This window comes from Cervus elaphus, chromosome 11 (assembly GCF_910594005.1).
Source record: "Cervus elaphus chromosome 11, mCerEla1.1, whole genome shotgun sequence".
Taxonomy (NCBI): domain Eukaryota; kingdom Metazoa; phylum Chordata; class Mammalia; order Artiodactyla; family Cervidae; genus Cervus; species Cervus elaphus.
The window spans coordinates 9572629-9598342 of NC_057825.1; the positions used below are offsets into that span (position 1 = coordinate 9572629).

Below are 25714 nucleotides of genomic sequence, written 5' to 3' on the forward strand. Positions count from 1 at the left end.
CTGGGGCTAGCAGCCCCTCCCGGGCATTTGGGGCAGCGTCTTGCCAACAGGTGAGCGAGGGGACAGGACAAAACCAGTGGTGCTGAAGCCGTGTGGTTGTAAGACCCCTGCTCCAGCAGCCAGACGGCCCCGCCCCGGCACAGACAAGGCTCGGGGCGAGCTGGAGATGAAAGCGCCCTCTGCATTCCTTGCTGGAGACACATTAATACACATGCACTTCACATGCTTTTATGGAAACTGGCATTTTTCTCCCTCCAGGAGCATTCCTGAGGGCTGCTGCTCCTCCTGGATCCTTCTGGTTTGTCACCAGCTCATCCAAACGGGGCAAGGAAACCCACCAGCTCTTTCTAGAAGGCTGGAAGGCCAGGGTGGTGCCAGCCCGGCCAGCATCCGGAATGAGCTGGAGGGACCCCGGTCTCCATGCCTCAGAGACAGCAGCGAGCCGGGAAAAGGTTAAAACAAACGTTTATTTAACAAATTATATTAAGAAGACAATCACACAGTGAAACTTCCCTTTGCCAAGTACTAGAGTCACCTCAAATAAATACACGCAGTACAACGTTGTTCCTAACCTAGCGCAGCCAGCCGCCCGCCCGGGGCCCGGTTCCTGGTGGTGACAGGCCCGGCCAGCAGGGTCCAACAGGTGAGGACGGCCAGCCGCCCCGTGGGGGGCGGGCAGCTGCGGTGGGAGCGGGCGCCCGGCCCCTCCAGGCCCCGGGGAGGCGAGCTCGGTTTTCACGCTCACCTTCAGGCCCGCCGGCCGGCTCCAGGGAGCTGCGGGCTGGGATCCCTGTGGACGGTGAGGGGCAGCCCGCAGCCCTGGGGGCTGGACCCGGCCTCGCCCCGGGCTCGGTGAGACACCGTCACACCCGCAGGCCCGTTACTGGCCCGGAGGCAGGTGCTCGTGACGGGACAGAGTGGGGCCCGGGCCGCCTCTGCCGCTCGCCAGCTCTGTGCCTGTGGACACGTCTCAGCATCTTCATCTGAAACCGGCATCCGCTTCGGGGTATTGGTGTGTTTTTTTTTTGGGGGGGGATGGGAGCGACAGAAGAAAATGTGCTTCAAGTGCCGGCCGCGTGCCCGGCAAGGAGTAGGTGCTTCAGACGTGTTGGTCCTCGCCTCCCGCCGTCCTGACCATCCCTCTGAGGGGAGGTCATGGCCAGAGTCAGTTTCTGGACTCGGGGGTGGTGGATAAACCTTGTTATAAGGTTACAAGTGAACCTGGGGCCAGCTGCTTGCTCCTTACCGCCGTTGTGCCATTTCCAAGGCCTGTGGAGACAGGCTTAGAATTTTGGGGGGACGGAGGAGGAGGCAGTTGGGGATGCTGTGCTCTGGGGAGTCCTTCCGGGAAGGGTGGAGGCCACTGCCCTTCGTGTTTCTGAGAGAAGCCCTGCCTCCCCGCCCCTCGTGGCCAGAGGGTTCGCGGAGAAAAGCACCGTCCCAGAAAGGAAGGGGGAAGAGGGGGCTTGGTTCCCGGGGAGCGAGCTTCACCTCCGCGCGGGGCGGGTGGGCACCCCGCCTCAGAAGGAGAGAGGCAGGAGGTCAGGAGCCGCCGGGGACGCCGGCTTCTCCAACACTGTCACTGCGTTCTCTTCAGCTGCCGTCATGGCGCCGTCCACCGTCACCTGTTAGACCCTGCGCTGAGGCTGCCCGCTGGGGGAGGCCTGGCCAGCTGGCCGAGCCCACACAGGTCTGCCCTCTCCTGGCGGCCCTGGGCCTGCCTCACTCTGCCTGGCCTGGGGGTGGCCGGGGGCTTGTGGGGGTGCGGCTGGTGAGGGGTTGGGGGGACCCCACCATGGCCCTCTTGCTCCCTGACAGGGAATCTCATGTGACTGTCTCTGGACCTCCTCGGGCCCATGGAGCCGAAACGCTTGCTTCTCAGCGGAGGAAGGCTGCGGGTGTTACCTGGTGGGACGACCCCACGGCCGGGGTGTGAGGAGAGACAGAAGGATGGAGCCAACGTGGCCAGACAGAGGTGAGCAGAGGGGTCACCCCCGCTCTTGGTTTTGGACCAGCTCCACCATCCTAGCAGCAGCAGCAGACGCAGGTTCTCTGGGCCCCTCGGGGCTCCCCCCACCCCCCCGACTCCCAGGAACAACCAGCTCATTTCAGTGGGTACATCTGAGGCCAGGTCATCGGTTCGGTCCTGGGCGAGCACCCATCCCAGAGGTCTGCCCGATGAATTTCCACCTGTGCTTCCTGGGCCCTGGAGGGTTCCAAGGAAGGCCGGCCCAGCCAGGACGTCCTCAGGTCTCGGGGACAGAGAGAAGAGGTATCGGAATGAAAAGATCAAGGGGCAGCCGCGGGGAAAGGTGGAAGGTCTGGAGATAGTGGAGCTGAGGCCGGCTGAGTGAGGTATGTCTTGCCCTGGCCCCGTGTCTCAGCCAGAGGCTGCCCCTCCTGACTGCACCCCAGCCACCCTGGTGTCTTTGGAGAACTGCAGGGAGCAGAGGCACTGTCCCCAGCTGGGCAGGGCCTCTCCTGGGCTGCTTTCTTATGCCAGACACGTGTCAAAGCTCACGTCCAGTGCTCCAACTATCTGGTGACCCCCGCCCCCCACCTCCAAGGTGTGAGATACCAGGTTCTGAGAATTTAGGACAGAGTCCCACGGCCAGACAAGGCAGTCACCGGGGGAGGCCCGGGCCTCCAGGGAGGACAGCGGCCCTGGTGCCCAGGTGGGGAGCTAGGCTGGGCGGCCAGCACTGTGGGGAGTGATAGCACGGTCACTGGCACTCGTGGCAGAAAGGTCAGTTCTGGCTTCAGTCTGGCGACGGCGTGTCCACGTCCTTGGGCACCGGCTCACAGAGCCTCTTTACCCACGTGATGATGGTCGGGGCGCGGGGCCGGGCAGTTGGAGCTGTTGTTGGCACGTGAGCACTGCAGAGATGAGCCCTTTGTGGGGATGACGGTGAGGAGGCTGAGCACAGGGACCTGGCGGCAAAGTTCACGTCCATCGCAAGCACCCAGCCACTCGGCCGCCTCGCCCGGGAGGCAAGGCCTCTCTGGGCCAGTGGCTTGGGGATGGCTGGCCCCCGTCCTCAGGGCGTCCAGTGTGTGAGCTGAGGGGTGAGTCAGGGGTTATCCACAGCGGGCAGCGAGCCGGGCCCAGGTCCACTCGGGCAGCACCGGCCGCGTGCTCCGTGTTTCCTTAGGGTCCCCGTGAAGTTCTTGGGCACTCGATGCCCCTGGTGTGAGAGACCTGTTCCAGGGGGCGATCCATCAGTGCTGGGGGGAGGCGGGTGCCCTGTGCCCGGCCACCAGCCCCTCAGGGTCTTCTGGGAGGAGGCAGTAGCTTCATGGTGGCAGAGTCAGGAGGGCAGGGAGCCGGTGGCATCACCGGGCGGCCAGACGACTGTCCAGGGCCCTCAGATGGCTCCCGGGGAGGGGAGGGGTGGTCGGAGGACTACTGGTCATCACACAGATGCGGGAGGAGCCGCTGGTCACTACAGCACACACAGGTTAGTGGAGATTAAGGAAGCGCATCCCCGGGGTGGGGGGCGGCGTCACGTCGGGCAAGCCGATGACCGATGACCGAGGAGGCAACAGCTCAGCTGCCCAGTCTCCCAGGAGCGCCGAGCAGGGCAGTGTGGATGGGCGGCGGGAGGGGCCAGGCGAGGGGGCGCTCAGTAGTCTGGGCGCTGTGTTGTCTCCCTCAGGACTGGGGGATCTGCTGGCATCGGGTGGGGCTGGGCGGGAGCCTGGCGGCGGCACTCTGCTCCGTGCGGAAGCTGTACTCATACTGCGGGAAGTTGGGGGGAAGAGAAGCGCAGTCAGGGCAGGGGATTCCGGAGAGAACCAGCACACGGCCGCGGACAAGCTGGGCGGAGGTCCCGAGGACGCCGGAGGGCTGCCCTCGGCACGTGCCCACCTACCGCAGGCGTGGGCTGTGCACGTGTGTGCACGGGGGAGGAGGCACACCTCTGGTGCTGCGTGGTGGCTGGCTCATTTGTGACGACTGGACCCTTGCACACCGCTCCCCTGGTGATGTGAGCCCTCAGCAGCAGCTTGCGTCCCAGGCTGTGTGCCGCGCCCTCCCGCCACCCGGCAGACGGTGCCCCCTGCTCCCGCTGCGGGAGGAGTCTCGTGGATGGGGAGGGACGGCCCTGGGCTCCACCGCAGCCCTGGCCGGGCAGGCGGGCTGCAGCCTGCAGGCTTGGGGAGCCCCCCGGGGCCTGCCGCCGGCCCACGCCCCTGTGCCTTCCTCCCTGAGCTCCTGGGACCCGTTCGTAGGAAGCGATGAGAGCCTGGGCCAGGGCGGGACCAGCGGAGTGGACCTGGGCCCGGCCTGCCCCGCTGCCGGCCTGAACCTGGGCTCAGTTCTCACACTGGAGACCCAAGCCTACCCACCTGACCTGGGTCACGGAAATGACAGACAGTAGGCTCCAAGTCTGGTGGAAATTCAGAGAAGGGGGGACACCTGTGGTTCACCCTGAAGGCCAAGGGGGATTTCTACACCCAAATGTGGGGCAGGTATGCCAGGCAAGAAGAGGGGGCGCAGGTGGGGAGTGTCCGCCGGGCAGACAGGCCTGCAGGCTGTGGGACTGGGAGCAGGCCATGAGAAGGGCCTGGACACCACAGGGGGCAACCACGCGGGACCCTGGGTCTTAGGAATGAGTTGCTTAGATCAGTAGTCATTAAACATTTAAAATAATATTTTAAAAAACTTTTCAGCACTAGAATTGCCATAAGAAAGGGCTTCCTTACATAAAGCAGAGCAGAGTCCAACCAGCTGGCTGAACTCGGCCTCTGCCTGAAGCTGCCCTCTCAGGGACCCAGCTGGGGGAGCCAGCAGGATGACGTGGAACCATCCCAGCAAGGGTGGGGGGGTGAGCACTGGGTGCCCACCCAGTAAGGTGCCGCAGCTGTGGGCTCCAAATGGCCCCGAGCCCCAAAGTGAGCTGCCTGCAGCTACAAGGCCCTTCCAGGGGCCGTGCAGAGCTGAGGGAGCACAGCTGAGGGGCTTTGGGGGTCACTTGGGAATGAGGGGGAGCAGAAGACTCTTCCTCCTGGGGGAAAGGGTCCTCGGCCATCTGCTGAGGGCCCACAGACTGACCCAGCACAGAGGGGCGGCTGGCGCGGGGTGAGGGGGCGAGGTCCGGGCGGGCCCCAGCCGTCTCGTGTGAGCGGCAGAGGTGAGCAGCCACAGGGGCCAGGGGACAGCAGTGACGGGACTCTGCTCCCCACAAGCAGAAGGGGTGGGGAGGGAAGGGCTTGACACTGCAGGGTGACCTCAGCTAGATCTTTTTGCCTCTGAACCTCAGTGAGCTCATCTCCTTTATAATAATAATTTCTTGTTATTAAGAAATAACAAGTGTGGGTGAGGATGTGGAGAAAAGGGAACCTGTGTTCACTGTAGCATTATTCACAACAGTCAAGATACAGAAACAACCTAAGTGTCCATCGATGGATGAATGGATAAAGAAAATGTGGTACATACATAGACTATGCCTCAGCCATAAAAAAATATGAAATCTTCAATGAAACTAAAATCTGGTTCTTTGGGGGAAAAAAAACAAAATGGATAAACCTTCAGCCAGAATCATCATGGGAAAAAAAGGCAGAGGGTCCAAATCAATAAAATCAGAAACAAAAAAGGAGAAGTTACAAGGGGACACCACAGAAATACAAAGGACCATGAGCGGCCACTACAGGCAACTCTATGCCAATAAAATCGGACAGCCTAGAAGAAAAGGACAAATTCTTAGAAAGGTACGTCTCCCAAGACTGAGTCAGGAAGAAAATCTGAACAGACCAACTACAAGCACTGAAATTGAATCTCTGATTATAAAACTCCCAACAAACATAAGTTCAGGATCAGATGGCTTCACAGGTGCATTCTATCACACACTGAGAGAAGGGTTGATACCTGTCCTTGTCAAACTATTCCAAAATATTGCAGAAGAGGGAAGACTCCCAAACTCGTTCTATGAAGCCACCATCATCCTTGTACCTAAATCAGACAAAGATACCACAAAAAAGAAAATTACAGGCTAATATCACTGATGACCATTGATGCAAAAATCCTCAACAAACTACTAGTAAACTGAATCCAACAATACATTAAAAGGATCATATACCATGATCAAGTGGGTTTATTCCAGGAAATAAATATCCTTTAAATAATGCCATTTAAAAAAAGACTGTAAATCAATCAATGTGATACATCACATTAACAAACTGAAGAGTAAAATCCATATGATCATCTCAATAGATGCAGAAAAAGCTTTTGACAAAATTCGATATTGATTTATGGTAAAAATTTTCCAGAAAGTGGGCATAAAGGGAACCTACTGTCAATAAAATAAAGGACATGTATGACAAACCCACAGTTATTAAAACATCATATTCAATGGTGAAAAGCTGAAAGCATTTCCTCTAAAATCAGGAATAAGACAAGGATGTCCACTCTCGCCACTTTTATTCAACATAGTTTTGGAAGTCTGAGGCATGGTAATTAATCAGAGAATAAAAAGAAAGGGAATCCAAATTGGAAAAAAAGAAGTAAAGCTGTCACTATTTTGATGACATGATACTATACATACTAGTAGAAAATCCTAAAGACACTAACAGAAGACTACTAGAGCTCATCAATGAATTCAGTAAAGTTGCAGGGTACAAAATTTACATGCAGAAATCTGTTGCATTTCTATATACTAAAAATGAAATATCAGCAAGAGAAATTAAGGAAAATCCTATTTACCATTGCATCAAAAAGAATAAAATACCTAGGAACAAACCCACCTAAGGAGACAAAAGATCTGGAGTCCAAAAACTGTAAGATGCTGATGAAAAATGGAAGATGACAGATAGATGGAAAGTTACACCACATTCTTGGATTGGAAGAATCAATATTGTTAAATGACGATATTACTCAAGAAAGTCTACAGATTCAATGCAATCCCTATCAAATTGCCAATGGCATTTTTCACAGCACTAGAACAAAAAAAATTTTTTAATTTGTATGGAAACACAAAGACTCTGAATAGCCAAAACAACCTTGAGAAAGAAAAATGAAGCTGGAGGAATCAGACTCCTTGACTTCAGGCTACACCACAAAGCTACAGTAATTAAAATAGTATGGTACTGGCATAAAAACAGAAATACAGATCAATGGAACAGGATAGGAAGCCTAGAAACAAACCCACACAATTATGGTCAATTAATCAACAACAAAGGAAAAAAGAACATACAATAGAGAAAAGACAGTCTCTTCAATAAGTGGTGCTGGGAAAACTGGACAGCTACATGTAAAAGAATACAATTAGAACATTCTCTAACATCATACACAAAAAATAAACTCAAAGTGGATTAAAGACCTAAATGTGAACACAAGATACTATAAAACTCTGAGAGGAAAACATAGGCAGAACACTCTTTGACATAAATCGTACCAATCTCTTTTTGGATCTGTCTCCTAGAGGAATGGAAATAAAAACAAACCAACCAACAAACAAAAAACAAATGGGACCTAATTAAACTCAAAAGCGTTTGCACAGCAAAGGAAACCACAAATAACCTATTGAATTGGAGAAGATATTTGTACATGATGTGAGCAACAAGGTATTAATCTCCAAAATATATTAATACAAACAGCTCATACAGCTCAATATAAAAAAACAAGTGGCCCAATAAAAAAATGGGCAGAAGTTCTAAATAGACATTCCTCTAAAGAAGACATACGGGTGGCCAAAAGGCACAGAGAAAGATGCTCGACACTGCTAATACAGAAATGCAGATCAAAATTACAATGAGGTATCACCTCACACTGGTCAGAATGACCATCATCAAAAAGTCTATAAATAATAAATGCTGGAGAGGGTGTGGAGGAAAAGGAACTCTCCTACAGCGTTGGTGGGAATGTAAATTGGTGCAGCCATTATGGAGAACATAATGAAGGGTTCTTAAAAAACTAAGAATAGAGTTACCATATGATCCTGCAATCCCACTCCTGGGTATATATCCGGAGAAAATCATCATTTGAAACAATACATGCACCACCCCAGTGTTCACTGCAGCACTCTATAATAACCAGGACGTGGAAACAACCTAAATGTCCATCAACAGAGGAATGAATAAAGAAAATGTGTGTGTGTGTGTGTGTGTGTGTGAGCGCATACATAGGCTTACCTGGTGGAAACAACCTAAATGTCCATCAACAGAGGAATGAATAAAGAAAATGTGTGTGTGTGTGCGTGTGTGCGTGCGTGCGTGCGTGCGTGCATACATAGGCTTACCTGGTGGCTCAGATGGTAAAGAATCTGTCTACAAATGCAGGAGACCTGGGTTCGACCCCTGGGTTGGGAAGATCCCCTGGAGAAGGGAATGGCAACCCACTCCAGTAATTTTGCCTATATATACACAACGGAATGCTACTCAACTATAAAAAGAAATAATGCCATCTGCAGCAGTATGGATGGATCTAGAGATTATCATACTAAATGAAGTAAATCAGACAAAAACAAACATCATGAATATCACTTATATGTGGAATCTAAAAGAAGGGATACAAATGAACAGTATACAGAACAGAAATAGACCCACAGACAGAAAAGAGACATGTGGTAGGGGAAGCAGGGGGTAGGGATAAATTCGGAGTCGGGGATTGACAAATATACACTACTATATATAAAATAACCAACAAGACCTACTGTATAGCACAGAGAACTATACTCAATATTTTATAATAACCTATAAGGGAAAAGAATCTGAGAAAGGGCATATATATGTGTGTGTGTCTGGGTAAAAAACTGAATTGCTTTGTTGTACACCTGAAACTAACACAACATTGTAAATCAACTATACTTAGTACAAGAACTTAAAGAATAAAAAAAGAATGAAATCTTGTCATTTGTAACAACATGGATGGATCTTGAGGGCGTTGTGCTAAATGAAGTCAGTCAGACAGACAGACAAAGACAAACACCCTGTGATCTCAATTATATGTGGAACCTAGAATATAACAGCAAGACCAAGCTTACTGGACAGAGCAGACGCCAGAGGCCGGGTGGGTGAAATGGGTGCAGGGGTGAAAAGGCCCAGACTTCCAGTTACAGAGTGGTTAAGTCCTGAGGATATACCGTACAGTGTGGTGAACACAGATATCAATACTGCAATGCATATTTTGATAGTTGCTAAATTTTAAAAATTCTCATCAGAAGAAAACAGTTATTACTATGTAAGATAAAAGATGGTAACTGTATTTATTATGATAATTGTTTTGCAGTATATACAAATATCAAAACATGTTGTACACCTGAAGCTAATATGCCATTTATATTACAATAAAGAAGGTGGGGGTGACCATCTCTACTCCCGGGGCCCTCTTTGACAGTGGGATGAGGTGCGGCAGGTTAAGGGCCCGCCCGCCCCGGCACCAGGCAAGCACTCACTGTACATTTGTTGGCTATGTAAGGGAAGACATCAATGCGGCCCCACTTTCCTGCTAATGACCTGGGCTCCGTCCACGGTCTGGGCGCTCCAGCTGCAGGAAGCTGGAGGAGCGGACAGCCTCGGACCAGGAGGACTTTGGGCAAAGTTTGGGACAATGCCGCCACCTGGTGGCTTCTCGGGAGCATCACAGCAGGAAACAATCCGCCTCCCACCCGTGCTGGGCTCTGGGTCAGGAGCGAGCCCTACAGAGGGGCAGGGGGTGGACGCTGGCACTCCGGTGATTTTAACCCAAATGGGCAATACAGGAAGAGAGCAGCCTGGGGGAGAGAACATGAGGGCATTTCTGCCAGTGGCCAAGGGTGGGCCCTGAGGAGTACTCGGGGGTGCCGCCTGCCCAGCTGGAGAGACCTGGGTGAACCAGGAATGAAGGGGTGGAAGTGGGAGCCCTTGGGGAAGAGGGTATCTGGAGTTACAGTGCGGAGATGTTTGGAGGAAAGCGTGAGGGTCGGAAGACAAAGAGGACGGGCCTGGCGCTTGGGGCCAGGAAGGCAGGACACCAGCCCTGGCAGTGGACCCAGGGTCTGGGAGGTGCGTGGGGGGACCAGGGGGCAGCAGTTGGCCTGAGCTGCACTGGCTTGGGGCGGGGACAGGGTCACTAAAAACACGTGCTGACCTCAGCAGGGGCGGTGCTGGGTGGGCCAAGGCTCCAGGGCGGTGCCGACGTGGACAGCAGAGTGCGGTCTCTCCTCAGGGGTGGACAGCGGGTGGCACCCAGCTGGAAGCAGCAGGCTGCTCAGCCTTTAACACACACAGGTCCTGCCTCAGTTGGTCTGGGGGGTGGGCCAGCTCCCCAGTGACCTGAGGCTGCAGGTCGGTTCTGTGGCCCCACCAGCGGGACACAGGAGTGGACGGGAGGGGCAGAGAGGAAGGGCCAGAGACTTTAGGGCTGAAGGGGGCGCTGAGGAGGGAATGGGGGGGGGTGTGGGGAGGAGGCTGGTGATGGTGGTGGTGGGGCTTCACTTGGGCTGCTCTGAGGCCTTGCCTGGGGTACAGCCGAGGTGAGGCACTTAGGAGAGGGAGCCGGCCCAGTTCCAGCCGGCTGGAGTGGCACCACCAGCTGTGGGCTGGGTCACCTCCACTCTCCAGCGCCACTCACCTGCTGTGCCCGGCTCCCAGGTGCCAGGAGCGCTCAGGGCAGGGAAGCCGCCTCAGTTTGCTGGGGGCCGGCCGGCCACAGAGGGTGCGTGAAAGGGGATGGAGGCACCGGCCCCCAGACGTCCGCAGCCAGGGGTCCGGGGGCCAGGCCCAGAGACCTGGATGCTGCCAGGGGTAGGCCCCGAAAGGGTACTTTCTGAGGGCATGGGGCAGTGGGGACAAGGTGGGGCAGGCGGGCTGGGGTGGAAGTGCCTTGGTGGGGGCGGGGGGTCGGGAGGCCGGTCTTTGTGGCCAGGAAGGGACAGGGTCCTGGGTGGCAGGGGGCGGGCTGGTGGTGCAGAAGGGCCTTCAGAAAGGATGAACTAAATTCCTGTTTCTTTCACTCTCTGGGGTGAGGGGCTGTGGGCATGTGTTGGGGGAGAATCAGGGGTACACAGCCGCCTTCTCCCGACTCAGGGCTGAGTATGCCACCGCCTTCTGCCCCCAGAGCGGGCCAGGGACCCACTGCACGGTCTGCACCCCACCCCCACCGCCGCCCCGCCCCTGCCCTTGAGATTTTTCCCTTTTTAGGTCATCTTGGCTGGAGAAAAGCACCGCTCCCCCACCTCTTGTTTTCTCTTAACTCCCCAAATGAAATTTCAACATATGTCCCCCCGCCATAATCCCCCTTAGGCCGCGGATAACCCTTCCCACAGACGCTGTCCCCTGCCCGGGACGGGCGGGCCCCGAGTGTTTGCCCAAGAGACTAGTCCGCTTCTGGAAGCCCTTTCGCTCCCTTGGGCAAACAGTGAGTACCTTTGAAGGTGGATTTGGCCCCGGATCTGTTTACTCAAGACATTAAGTCTCCTGCATAAGGAGGACCTGCACTCGCGCACAAACAGCAAATCCTTTTTGAATTAAAAAAATTTTTCAATTAAAAGGCATTTTGGTTCACAGAGCTGAGACCCCCGTGAAGCAGCGCCCCCAGCCACAGCGCCCTCTGGTGGACACGGGCCATCATGACAACTCATAAGCCATGGCGCTCAATTCCCAGGTTCCAAGAGTTTTTGTCACAGTGAGGCTGACATCCTGGCCTTGGGAGGCCACACCGTGGAGGCAAAGGCACTCTAGCCTCAGCCTCGAGGAAGAAAGGGACGGGGAAAGGGGAGCAAGCCCGCATCCACTCACGGAGACGTGAGCATCACCCGAGACAACTGGCGTGAAAGCGCCTTTAAAGTGAAAACCCAGTCCTCCATCAGTCAAGGGTTGTATCAGAGAGACAAGGGTTTGAACCTGGGCCCTACCTGGCAGCGGGCGGGGTGAGGGTGGTTCTGGTTTAACCGGGCGGGCGGGGCAGGCATCAGTGCTTTTTTAAAAGCACTAAAGTGATTTCAATGGTTAGGCAGGCAGAGAACCACCACCTGGGTTCTTTTACTAAATAAAATGGACAGCAGAAGAGTAAGGCAAGCATGTACCCTCCCCGCTTCCCTCCCTGGGTCTCGTAACCATCACATCGACGGGAGGCTGGACGAGAAACGGCAGTGAGGAGCTGTTTTAGAACCTGAATTTTGAGACGTGGGAGCTGAGGCTCAGGGGAGGATCAGACCTCCCAAGGGCCCCAGGGGCTGGACGAGGCCCTGAGGGTGCCTGGGGCAGGGACCCGGCCTCAGGACAGGGGTCTGTACTCACCACTTACACGGGTGGGCTTCTGAGATGGGGGGGCAGGTGGGGTCACAGAAGGGCCTGGAAGGATGGTGGCAGGAGCAGGCCTTCCTCGGGGGCCTGGCCGGGTGAAGACAGGCTGGGGGAGTGAAGGAACAAGACGCCGGCCGACGCCAAGTCTGGTTTGGGGCTGGAGCCACAGTCGTGAGGGTCCCCCGGGCACGTGGCGGCGGGTGAGTTCTGAGCAGTGACCCCACCGTCCCCCAGCCGACCTCTCCTGGAGCCTGTCCTGGCACCTGCCAGCCCCGCGGGCCAGGCCGTGACACCTGCCATGCTCAATGCCTGGTTCAGATCCTCGGGGAATTCCAGCTCTGGAAGCTTCCTCTCCTTACATGAGGGCTCATGTCCTCCCATGTCCTCTTTCCAGAGGCCTGGTTGTTGGATCTCATCCCCCTCCCCAGGGGAGGGAAGGGGCAGGTGCCCCTATGAGCAGTGGGCCCTGAGGGCCCCCACGGCCCACGACGCAGGCCTTTGTGTGCTGGGAGGGCCTGTCCAGCTGATGTGAATACACGTCCAACTCCTTCGAGCTGTGGAAAGGGCCAGGGAGGACCAGAGGCCCAGGGACGAGTCTGGGTCTCCCCATTTCCCACAGGAGTCTCGTTTCACACTTGGATTACAGTTCCAGAGAGACATCTGAAAGCCTGGGTGAAAGGGGAAGGCCCCGGGCTGACAAGCCTGTAGAAGGGCTCTAAAAGGGCTCCAGGAAGGGACTGTCACATGCAGACTGGGGCTCAGGGGATGTGGGGCAGCCAGCACAGGCCCCCCCAGACCTTGGAGGGGGTCCTAGAATACCCCAGAGCTGGGGAGTGCCTTGTTCACCCCTCAGTTGCTGAGAGTCCACAGCTGGGCCTGGAGGTCAGGGCTCCTGGATTACAGCCCACGAGCCCTGTGGTCACTACTAAGGGGACGGGAGGGGCAGGAGCTGCCGGGTCCCCAGTCAGGGTCCGGGACAGAATCCTCTCTGCCAGTGAAGCTGGTACCACCACTCTTTCGATGACAGGTGACTGGCCTGAGTGAGGCCACAGGGTTGGGAAGCAGGCGGGTCCCACAACAAGCCCACAGCAGGGTCGGTGTGAACCTTCTGGGAAGCCTCTTCTGTGTTCCCTTCGGGTTCCCCCTGCTAACCCGCAAGCAGCAACCCCAGAGTCAGAAACCCGGAGTCCCACCCAGTCCTGCTGCTCCGTCTCACCCTAAATGAGGGGCTGGAAAAGCACCCCTCTGAGACGCCCCTGCTCCGGGAGCAGGGACCACGTCTGTCTGGGCACCGTACCCGGCATGGCTGCAGGGTGACTAAGACCACGTGCAGAGTCAGCCCCTACGTCTTCTGACTCCGGGGCACCCCCCCCTTTCCTGCTCCAGGCCTGGGACTCCCCGGAGGGGATGGTGGCACCCACCTGCCCCCTACACAGCCTGCTGCCCTGGGCTCAGTGCCAGGACAGCGCCCCCACTCAGGGCAGGGCACCCTCGCTCAGGAGCATCTCCACCTAGGATCCGATGGAGCATAGAGTGGAGAAGTGCCTCCTATGTTCCCACCCAGGGCGGAGCCCCAGTCCCAGGAATGAGGTGTGGAAGCTTCCTGCACAGACCTGTCCCCACGCATGGCTTTGCAGACCCCCCCTACCCCGCCTTCCTCCAAGCACCACACCTTGGTGCCTTTGGGAAGGCTACTCCCCCTGGGACATTTGTGCTCCTCTGGGGATGATAATTACTAGCTTCCAGGGCCCCACATCACTGTCCATTTCCTCCTTAAGTGCAAGGTCAGGGTGGGGGCTCGGCCATTTCTGTAGCTCCAGAGCCTGGTAGAGGCTGTGGCCCAGAAGAGATGAATGAATGAACGAATGATGGATGGATGGACAGATGGTACAGGATGTGAGAGGTGAGTGGGTGGATGGATGGATGGATGGATAGACAGAGGGATGGATGGATGGATGGATGGATGAGTGAGGGGCAGCTCAGTGCAGAGCAGACAGCCAGCTTAGGGACTCAGTTCTCAGACAATGTGGAGGTCATCTGGGTTCTCAGTCTTTCGTGGAAGCAGTGGTGTGTCGGTCCAGCCTTGGGTCCTCTGAATTCCCATGGCCTTTGGGCTGATGGTGTGATGGCCTCTTTCCTGGGGTGTTTAACTCATGGAGGCAAAGTGCTGATCCCAGGGTTCGCCCACATCACCACCACCGCCCCCCACCCTGGCTGTGAATGGTGAAGGTATAAGTATAGATGTGATCTGTGTTTGTATCTTCATGCTCAGACATGTGCAAGCTGGAGGCTCACGTGCTGCTGGCCTGTGTGGTGTTTTAAAATAGTCATAAATGTGGAAAAGTTGAGAGACGGCATAAAATGCCAACATTTTCCAGATTTTATGAAAAAAAAAAAACAAAAACGGGGGGGGGCTATGGCAACGCCGTCCCTTGACTCACACCTCAACCATGAGCCTCACACAGGTGGACGGAGGCTGCCTCCTTTAGAGACACACGGGTTTTCCAATTTGCCACGGTCACCACCACTCCCTATAAGTCACCCAACCGGAGTGTTCTGCCGTTTTATCACCGTGACTGCATTTTGTGTGGACTGATGGGGACAGGGTAAGCAAGAAATATTTCTTGTACCCATGATGCTTAAAAGTAGGAAAACGAAATACAGACTGAGAAGGCCAGGCATTTTAAGGAAAATGGGGGAATGCGCATTCTATGGTGGGACTTAGATCTCTGAGTGAGTATCAACAAACTCTGCTTCTCCAGGCCCCTCCTGTGCTTCGGGGCTGCGGGCCTGGCGGGCACCTGTGTGTCAACCAGCGTCGTCTGCGTGAGACTCTGGGCAGGGCTGGGGGCTGACAGATACCTTTGTGGCAGAAGAAACACCTGTTCTGCGTCAACAAACAGCCACGGGACTAGCCCCCTCAGTGAATCAGCAATTCAGAATTCATCTAAATATCACCTAAAAAATGGGTATTCGTATTTTCCCTCTCCCAGGTTATTTGTGGAAAATATTTGGAACAATGGTGCTTTCTGACACTGATTTCTGAGTGAAAAAGAAGCTGTGTGATCACTACAGGAAAATGCCCTCCCCATTTGTCATCTTTATGCTCATTTTTTACCTACATGTCAGGCAACCTTCTAAGAGTTCAGTTTGGGGGGGGTCTTACTATTTTTTGGGGGTATTAACTATTTTTTTGGCCACGTTGTGCAGCATGTGGGATCTTATTTCCCTGACCAGGGATCAAACTCATGCCCCCCTGCAGTGGAAGCACAGAGTCTTAACCACTGGGCTGCCAGGGAAGTCCCTGGGGTGTAGGGGGTATTACTTTAAAACTTGGGGGATGAGAGTTCCCCAAACCATAAGGAAAGGACAGAAAAGCCCTTTTAGGATGGACTTTAAAAAGACCAAATAATTCACCTTGACCTCTATTCTGCATGAGCCAGGTGTAACTCAACGGTATCCAGGGCAGATGATTCTGTCAAACACTGGCTCTGCCGCAGGTTCATTTCCAAGGGCTCAGCCTGGCTCCCTCATCTGTGTGATGAACGCCCTGGGCTGCTGGGGGAGCAACCTGGAGACCTGGGCGGAGGCTGCCGCTTGGATAGAGGCGGCAGATAGACCTGCTGCTGGTAGAACCAGAGAGGGTGGAGGGGGGAGGGGACTCAGACTCTCAAAATTAGGAACTCTATTAATATAATCTACCATATTAATATGCCCGCAGAGAAAAAAATATGATCATCTCAATGGATGATTAAAAGACATTTATCAAAAGCTACCATCCAATCCTGATAAAAACACTTAGGAAAATAGAAATAGATGGCTAATTCTTTAACATGATAAAAAAAAAATGATGCCTATATATAGCAAGCCAAAATGCAGCATTATGGGTGAGTATCTAAACTAGAAACTTCCGTTCAGACAAGGAGGCCCAGTGACCTGATGGTTCTGGCCGCAATGCTGGCTGAAGCTTCAGGAAGGGGGCAGGAGGCGGCAGTGTTGGCATTTGCAAGACGACATTAACACCGGCCTGCGTAACCAAAGAAAAGGAACTGAAAACCAACAGAAGTAGAAGTCAGTGAGAGAGCCAGCCCCTAAAATAAAATATAAATGTCAACGGCTCCTTGATACAAAAAATGACAGGAAATATAATGGAAAAAAAGAGCCTGCTCATGAGAACCACAAAAACACCAAACACTTAGCAATAACCTACAAAGAAGTGTGCAGACTTTCTGCAAAAAAAACACCTTTCTACCCTGCTGAGCGACAGACACAAAGCCCCAGGTGGAGACTCTTCACCAAACGTCCCTCTAATAACCTACATGCTCAGTGCAGTTACAATAAACATCTAGAGTGGCGTTTCTCCCCCTGAAAAGAGTCTAAAGTTCAGCTGGAAAAATAATCACGTGACTATAATTAGAAAAATCTGGGGTGGGGGGAGAAGGAAGAACTAACCTTATCATATATTAAAGCTTATTATAAAGCTATCAGAATCAAAGCAGTGTGGTAATCATACAAAAAGAACAAAGAGTCAAGAAAAACATCCAGTGATTCACTTACAGATGGAACTATACAATAAGAGTAACACTTAAAACTACTGAAGAAAGTAAACAATAAGAAAACTGGTTAACGATTTAGGATAAAACAAAGCTGGTTCTAGTCTTTACCTTCTAATAAACTTCAAATGGATCAAGTATTTGAAAACTATTTAATACTGTAAGATATTAAAACACAAAAGGGTATGAGAAAATAGGAGTGAATATTTTTTATAATCTTAAGTACGACATGAAGCCAAAAACAAAACATTAAAACAAAGTCAAAATTGCCCATGAAAAATTAAGAACTATTGTATAGCAAAACACATCTTTAAACAAGGTGAAAAGCCACTGGTTAAAGTGTGTGTATTTGAACACAGGACAGAAAGAAGGTTGTTACAAAGAACATAAAAAACTCAAAAATGAATGAAAAAACTAAATAAGCCAATAGAAAAAACTGGGCAAAGGGCACACACAGAAGAGATTCACAAAAGAAGTACAAATGGCTGATAAATATATGAAAAGATGTCCACCTGTAAATACCAGTGATGCTTATAGTGAGGGTGTGGGAAACAGGTACCCCCCTCACACACCACAGGATGGGGGGGGGCAGGGGGGTTTAAAAGGGCACTCTCTTTTTGGAAAGCAAAATGGTAATACCATGCATTCTTCTCAAGAAAGACCCAGGGGAGCAAAGACATGTACAAGGAAATATACTGCAGCAGTGTAATAGTGAATAATTGGAAACTCAAGAGCCAATCAATAGTGGATTGCTTAAATAAATTATGACACAATCATAAAAGGGAACCACATGTAGTCATTAAAAAGAATGGGGCAGATCTGCGTGCGATGACATGGAAGGTTGTGCAAGATATATTGGTCAGTGCGAAAGCAAGATACAGGAACGTCATGTCCAGTATTGAACACCTGTGATGCTTGTTTGACCTGTGCATGTCTCTCTCTCCCAGGAGTGGACCATGGGGAACTCTCATCTTTTTTCATGTTTCTGTTGTGTTTGCATTTTAAAAAATAGGTATGACCTTTGCACTTGGAAAGAAAACACTGAATGTTAAAAAATTGATTCTGATTGGCAGGATAGATACTGAAGATGATAAACTGCCCACAATGGCTGCCACACTTTATGGGGCGAGAACTAGTCTTGTCTGTGGCACCAAACAGTGGTTCCCAAGCTGTGGTCAGACTCCTGAAGAGTCCAGGATATGCAGGTCCCCAAGCTCCCATTTCAAATTGGAAAAGACCCTGATTCTGGGAAAGATTGAAGGCAAAAGGAGAAGAGGGTGGCAGAAAACGAGATGGTTGGATGGCATCACCGATTCAATGGATGTGAACTTGGGCAAGCTCCGGGAGATGGTGAGGGACAGAGAGGCCAGGCGTTGCTGTGGTTCATGGGGTTGCAAAGAGTTGGACTCGAGTTAGCGTCTGAAAAACAACAACCCTTCTTTTATGCCTCTGGAATGGCTATCCATTGAACCAATTCATTAGGTTCCTTTGTTTTTGGCTGAAATGATCTCAGCTTAGTGGGGCAGCTCTGTAAGAATTCAGTGGCATGACTGAACAAGGCCTGGGTCTTTGAAAACAATATTAAAAAGGGGGAGAACAATACATAAGAAAGGTTAACGTCTATCGAATTAGCTAGCTTTTATTTAATAAATGAAGTAGGCAAATTTCTTTCCCCAAACATATCAGCTTCCTGACTGAAAAAGAAAAAAAAAAAAAAAAAGATGCTGGGGGATGAAAACGTTGAAATCTCACAGATAAAGGACACCTTATTTCCTGTTGCAGTTTGAGACCTGACCACTAGATGGTGGAAAGTGATCACGCATTTTGTGACATCGTCCTCTGCAAAATTCTTCTTCTAACATTAATATGCACAATGAAAGCTTTCCAAAAGTAGGAAGAATGAACAATTGCGCTGGGATATGAACATTTTGCTTTTATAAAATTGGGACTCTGCCATTTCATTACTGATACAAAAATCTTCTGCCTCCCTTTCTCCCTGCACATGCAGCTCCCAAATCCATTCTAATCTCATATATTGGAAGTGCTTGCAGAAGTCCATGCAAAGTGGACGTCCACAAGTTGGTTCCAAAAATTCTTTTTACCTCGCGATGCCAAATATGTTTCCATTAATTTCACCTCAATGTCGTGACGTAAATGTGAGTGGAATTGGCCCCAAGCTAAATAAGCAATAAGCCCCATTTTTCAACACACAAACACATAAAGATGTCAGCTCAAACTGTTTACTAATTAACACTTAAAAAGACACAAATTAGATATGCGTGGCTAAGAGCAATTATAATCAAGACGAATTTCTCTAGTCATTTGGGAACTGAAAAAAAAAATGCCTAATTGCTGGAACCAATGTTTTAAAAACTGAAATTGCGCCAGTTAGCAAATATGTTCATTTAAGGAACATTCCACGTGACTACACTCTGGAGGACTGACTACAAAGATGAGAACAAGGAAAATATTTAGGTGTAAAATTAAAATTTTAAGCTCCTTTGGATTTATAACTTCTTCATTAAATACGTCTGCAAACAGCAGCCCATAAAAACCTGTAGCCATTAAGTGGTTAAATGGACTGCCTCCCTTGTCAATTTTAAGGGAGTGATTAATATCAGATCGTCCCTTTATTAATTAGACTCTCCCTTGTCTTTCAGCCTTAAAGTCAAGTGAAAATGGAGGCCGTCTGCTCCACCAGGGAGTGTGCTGGGCTAATGACGATGCTCCTCACCACGTTTCTGAGTGGGGTGCCCACTGAAGGGGGGTGAACGCAGTGGTCTTTTCCACGGGAGGGCGGCAGCCACGGTGGGGGAAGGTTTTGTGTATGGGGCTGGGAGGCTCTTGGGTTGCCCTTTCAGTCACAGGAACGCTTGGCTCCTATTTTTAAGAGGTTTGCGGTGTTGTGCACACGGCATGCAATCTGTGGTCGAGGCCACTGTCTCTGGGCCATAAGGGACAGGGCGGTGGGTGAGGGAGGTGGGGCTGGGGTAGGGGGGAGGATGAACAGGCTACGGGAGAGGCAAGGAGACCGGGGAATCACTGCCGAACTGAGGAGCTGGGGAGCTCCCGGGCTGGCTGCGAGGGGGCATCCATCAGAGGGAGGGATGGGGCGCCTGCTTACAAGGGAAATAAAGAGCAGCAGAGACAGAGAATATTTATATGCCCATCTCCTGGCGCTGAGAGAAGACGCTTCATCACCGGGTCGGCTGCGAAATTACACTTTTCCTGACTCTTGAACGGAGAAAACCTTTTGTCTGGGCAACAGGGAGGACGACAAGGGCTTCTCACTGGATGCAGCCCTCTGGGGACCCCCGCCGCCCTCCTGCAGAGCCCAACGACTGCTGCCTGGGGCACGGGGGCCAGGTCAGGGCCCTGCAATGCCCCCGCCCGCGGCACACCCCGACAGCTGCCGCTGGCTGCTCCCTGGTCACCTCCCGTGGCCCAGAGGGGGTGAGCAAAAGCACGCTCTCCTGCCTTGGGGGTAATTTACGTGGCAAAGCCCCTGCCCTGAGCCGAGGGCAGACGTGGACAGCACGGGCTGTGGCTGCTGGAGCCTGGAGAGTGACAGCCTTCAAAGTGGGAACTGGTTTACTCACCTGGGCTTCATTCACTTCAACAGCTCACACCACCTGCGAGCACTTCCCCCCAAACGTGGCGGGTGGCACGGCCACTGACTCTCTAATCGTGACCTTCCTTGGGGGCCATTCATGAAACGTAGCCTGGTGTCACCACGCCTGCGGGGGCCTCCTGTGGGCTCCATGGCCGTGGTGGGACCCACGGGCCTGCACGCCACCCCGAGGATGGGGAGGCCAGGGGACCTGCGCCAGGGTCCAGCATGGGTGGCGGATTTGGCATGCGACCTGGGCAGGGGGGCCGGACTCGAAAACCGTGTCCCTCCACTACGCTGTGTCTCCTCCACGGTCTGCACAGTCCACAAACATCGCTGTCTACACACCATGCGGCGGAGGGCTCTGGGCTACGCTGCCAGCGAGCCTCGTGCCACCTTCCTGCTGGCAGGGCCAGGCGGCAGCCTCTCCTTGAGGTGGTCGGATTCTGGGTTTAGGGGGTGCACTGCCACCCACTGCGGGGGGGCTGACACCCAGTCTCCCTGCACGTCTCACTCCTGGGTGTGACGGGCTGGGGTCCGGTGGGTCCCTGCTCTGGGGGCGGGGGGCACCTGCAGACAGGTGTCCTCTCTGGTCCCAAATTACCAAGCTCAAGACCGACAGAGCGATGGGGCTGGTTCAGGGGGTGACTTGTCCCTGAGGCCAAATGGTGGTGCCCTGAGGCAGGGCAGGGCAGGTGACGGGAAAGCTGGAGGGGAGCGAGCAAGCCCACGTCACCCTTGGACGGCTGCCTCGGGGCGAGCACTCCCACTTCCTCTATAGCCAGGACCGCCCGGGCACACGTTTCTGCTGTGAGCCGGGGTGACGCCACCTCCCCCCGGGGGCATGGAGGGATGGGGAGGGGAGAGTCTGCCCCTCACAAAGCAGCCCCTACAGACGCCAGACTCTCCCTGCTGCTGGCAAATCCCGGGTGAGATCTGGGGCTGGGGGTGGGGGGTGGTGTTCAGGATGGGCAAGGGGACAGTGTAGGTCATGGTCACCCCAAACCCAAATGCAGTCTCCTGACTTCTTGGGGGAGGGCGCTCGGCTAGATGGTGTAAACAAGAGCAAACAAGCCCCCAGCCAAGTTCCTGCTGCCCCAGGATCCTCCCCAAGCAATGCTCCTCGCCCCCGAAGGACAGCCAGACCGGGTGTGTGGGAAAAGAGGCAAGATCACCCTGAGCAAGGGGCCCCCCAGGTGCTCAGGGCCAGCCCATGGAGCCCCAGGGCGGGGCCACGGGGCCAGGGAGCCATGGGCTCAGCGCCTCCTCCATCTCCAGCTCCAGGAGCTATGCTGAGTTCAGAGGCTGACAGGGGCAAATTCTCCAGTTTATTTATGGAGAACACTTGCTGACGTTGTTGCAGAAGGAGTGTGTGAATGTCAACATGCTAATAATCACCATTACATGCATGCAGATGGCTGGTGGAAGTAACTTCTAAATCCTCAGATTAAATGAAAACCCCCACGGCATCCCTGATGGTGGGGATGTCTCTGATGGTTTCCCAGCCTATTGAGCATATCTAACCTCTCCCCATTTCCCTACATTTTTCTCTAACTCCACTTTAAACTCCTTCAACAAGAGAACACAGACATATGCTTTTAACCCATCACTGAAAACAAGGAAGGAAGCCGGGTGTGGTCCACCGGCTCTCTCTGCTCTGCCGCAGCCAGAGGGCAGCGCGTCAGACTGCAATGAGGCGGACTTGCACCAACTCGCCCCGCTTCCTGTGGACCAGAGGGACGGTGGTGACAGTGACCACGACACGACTGGACTTGCCTGGTGGTCCGCCTTCCGATGTAGGGGCCATGGGTTCGATCCCTGGTCCTGAAGGGTTCCACATGCCTTGGGGCAACTAAGCCTGTATGCGACAACTACTGAAGCCCACGCGCCCTAGAGCCGGAGCTCCGAAACAAGAGAAGCCACCGCGGTAACAAGCCTGTGCACCACAGCGAGAGAGGAGCCCTGGCCTGCTGCAACTCGAGAAAGCCCATGTGCAGCAATGAAGACCCCGCATGGCCAAAAATAAATAAAAAAAACACTGCCCACAACCATGACACTTGCTCCTTGGAAGAAAAGTTATGACCAACCTAGACAGCATATTAAAAAGCAGAGACATTACTTTGCCAACAAAGGTCTGTCTAGTCAAGGCTATGGTTTTACCAGTGGTCATGTATGGATGTGAGAGTTGGGCTATAAAGCAAGCTGAGCACCGAAAAATTGATGCTTTTGAACTGTGGTGTTGGAGAAGACTCTTGAGAGTCCCTTGGATTGCAAGGAGATCCAACCCGTCCATCCTAAAGGAGATCAGTCCTGAATATTCATTGGAAGGACTGATGCTGAAGCTGAAGCTCCAATACTTTGGCCACCTGATGTGAAGAACCGACTCACTGAAAAGACCCTGATGCTGGGAAAGATTGAAGGCGGGAGGAGAAGGACAGAGGATGAGATGATTGGATGGCATCAGCGACTCGATGGACATGAGTTTGAGTAAACTCCAGGAGTTGGTGATGGACAGGGGGGCCTGGCGTGCTGTGATTCATGGGGTTGCAAAGAGTCGGACACGACTGAGCGACTGAACTGAACTGAACTGATACCTAACTGGGCAGCTGCCACAGCAAGTGCTGCTCTGAGCCATTTCCGTGACCGTCTCAGCGACACCCATAAATGCTACGGGGTATTTTCATTAATACTCTCCTGGTTTTACAGAAGAGGAAACTGAGGCTCAGAAAGGTTACATGGAGAAGCTGAGGATGCTACCCCTGCCAGGCTCTGCTCAGAGCACCCGACATCAGCACGCCATACTCTAAACAGATGCATTTTTGGTCCTTCCATGGGAAGAGTTAAGAGAACTGATGGTAGTTACTACCACGGGCCCTGGCTCTGCACACTGGGCTCTCTCCTATTTCATCCTGTCCCAGTCACCTGAAGGCCTGGGTGGGGTCAGGACCCAGGCTGACGGGCCTCCCTGGTACCACTGTCCCCACCAGCCCGAGGACAGGGGGCCACGGACTTTATGTCATAAGGGAGGGCGTCTGGAGTGCGACGTGCGAGATCTCCCTCTCATCTTGGGCAGATAACTTCACCTCTCTGAGCCTCAAGTTCTGCCCCACAAAATGGGGAGGAATGTTGTCACCTGGTCAGCCCGGGGTGAGAATCGGTGACGATGGAGGTAAAGTCCAGGCCCAGAGCCAAGCACGTGGCAGGTACTTAAATAAACGGGGCTCTGGCTACAGCCCGGGAGGACGGGCAGGGAGAGAGGGGGTGATGTTCACAGCTGCCCCGTCTCCTGCATGGGCCACCCACCCCCACCAGCCCACGGTGACGGGCACTTGCTGTCTATGATGCTTTTCACACCTGTCCCTTTAGTGTTCATGAGACAAGTTTTCCTGTTACCCTAGCTTTAAGCAGAGAAGGGGCAGACCCCTGGCCCCCCCACCCCCACCCCTTAAAGTCTGTGTGACCTTGTCCATCCTGAAAGGTCACAGGCCAGCTCCCTGCTTCACAGCCTGCGGCCAGAGCAGGTCTCTGCAAAGGCCCTCCAGACACGCTCACCGGCGCCACCCTGTGGGGACCCCACACAAAGGCAGTCTCCGGGTGGGAGCTGTCACCTCACTTTCAGCCAGGGCTGATCTGGGGCCCCACCCACGCGTGTTCTTCTGCTGTGGCAGCCGGTCATTGTTCTACCCCTCCCAAAATCTACAGATGACAGTCAGCTTGGGTTTTACGATTTACTGAAAACCCAAGACAAAGGCGGACTTTTTTGTCTTGTTTTTGCTGTGACAGGTTTAGAAATTTGTTGTACTATATTGATTCAATTTTCCTTGATTTCAGCCATCTTTCAATAATGCAACCTGCTTCTGCTAGCTGGGTACACGAGAGAAAACCCAGAGGAGCTGAGAATATTGAAATGGTTCTACCATTTCCATCTCTGAGACGAATGTCCCTCTCTGAGGAGAGCCGGCTGCAAGCATGTGACCACTTAACAACCGTCCCCACACGGAAGACGACACGCACGCTCGCGCTGTCTGACGGAAGTGGGGAGACCACCGGGAGAGCGGACCCCCAGTTTCGTTCCGTTATCGCCACTCTCTTTCCTCAGAGGCATCACATGTGCTTCCAAATCCTGGGATCTCTTTTTATTAGGAAAACATCCAAACTCTTTCTAACCAGGCTGCCAAATGGGGTTTTGCTTTATCAAGCACAATGGAATGTGTCCTGATCCTTCCTCTAAATCATGAAACGGCTTGGACATTTCCCCAAACCCCTACTGGAGGCAAATAATAAAGCTGAAGGAGGAAGAGCCAACTCTGCGCCCTGGCCCCAACCTCTGCCTTCTTTAAGCTGAGACTTTTTGTTTTTTAACAAAATGAAGCAGTGTTGACTGTTCTGTGTTATCATGTAAAACCTTCTGTCATTACTTTAAGTAATACACACATTAAAAAGTGAGTTTCTTTTTTCTAAGAAGTAAACTTGAGTGAAAGCATCTTTCTCAGAGGGCCGTCCCACCGTGGGGTCCCTTCTTGTCCCTGGAACACACCCTCAATGTGGAAGGGAGATGCTGGGCTGGCCAGCAAGGACCCGGGCCTCCCCCTGCCCCATTCTGGGGAGCTTGCTTACCTCTTTTTCAATTTCTGCCAGAGATTTGATGGTGATTCCCAGGAGATCAAAGGGCTGCATCTGAAAATACATCAAGTCATCCTTTTACATGGCTGGAAAAAGTGCTGCTTCACATTTGCTTTTCTTCACAACTGCGACACTTCAAACCCCGCTGTGATCTGGTGTTTTTTCCACTCCTTTCCCATAGAAACTGTCAGCGTGGCTCCACAGTGCTGCGTGAGTGTAAACGGACCAGGAGCAGACTCAGAAAACCTGGCTGCCACCGGGTCCCTTCTGGTGGGGACTCCTGCTTAGGCACCCAGGTCGGGGGTGGGGGGCGGCCACAGCTCTCCTGAAAGGCTGTCGCTGTCACCAATAACTGCTGCCTCTCGTCCCTCTCTGACAACCCCCCACCCCCCGAAAAGGCGAGCGTGCTCTTTCTGCAGCCAGCGGGATGGAGGTGCCCACAGCTTCTCTACACTGCCCTGACCGCCCCGCCTGTGGGCTGGAATGGGTCTAAGGAACTCTGGGGAGGCAGGCAGCCCATCTCTTGCCTGGGACTCCTTAGCATCAGGGAAGGGGTTGGAGGGAATTCTAGGTCATTTAAAATGCCAGGTGAACGAACTAACCAACTGCCCATCAATAGTCGTTTGAGAAATCAACGGTGGTGGGAAATAATAACACCATTTTAATGGGGTGTTTGTTTCTAAAACTTCATAGAGATGGGGACCTTTCT

The 25714-nt window shown here is 53.0% G+C and overlaps 1 protein-coding gene across 4 annotated transcripts in view; it reads right to left on the reverse strand.

The window, feature by feature from the left end:
• Positions 1-448: 448 nt before the first annotated feature.
• The window catches only part of MVB12B (multivesicular body subunit 12B), a 189245-nt gene continuing 163979 nt past the window's right edge, over positions 449-25714 (reverse strand). For 2 of the 4 annotated variants that reach the window (XM_043916833.1, XM_043916831.1), the window contains exons 9-10: positions 25000-25059; positions 449-3739 (exon numbers count right to left, since the gene is read on the reverse strand). In XM_043916833.1, the coding sequence (XP_043772768.1) occupies positions 3653-3739; positions 25000-25059 (147 nt within the window). In that variant the 3' untranslated portion in view covers positions 449-3652. Of the gene's footprint in view, positions 3740-15395; positions 16247-24999; positions 25060-25714 lie in introns of those variants that run through there. The other 2 variants (XM_043916834.1, XM_043916832.1) reach the window with 2 other exon arrangements.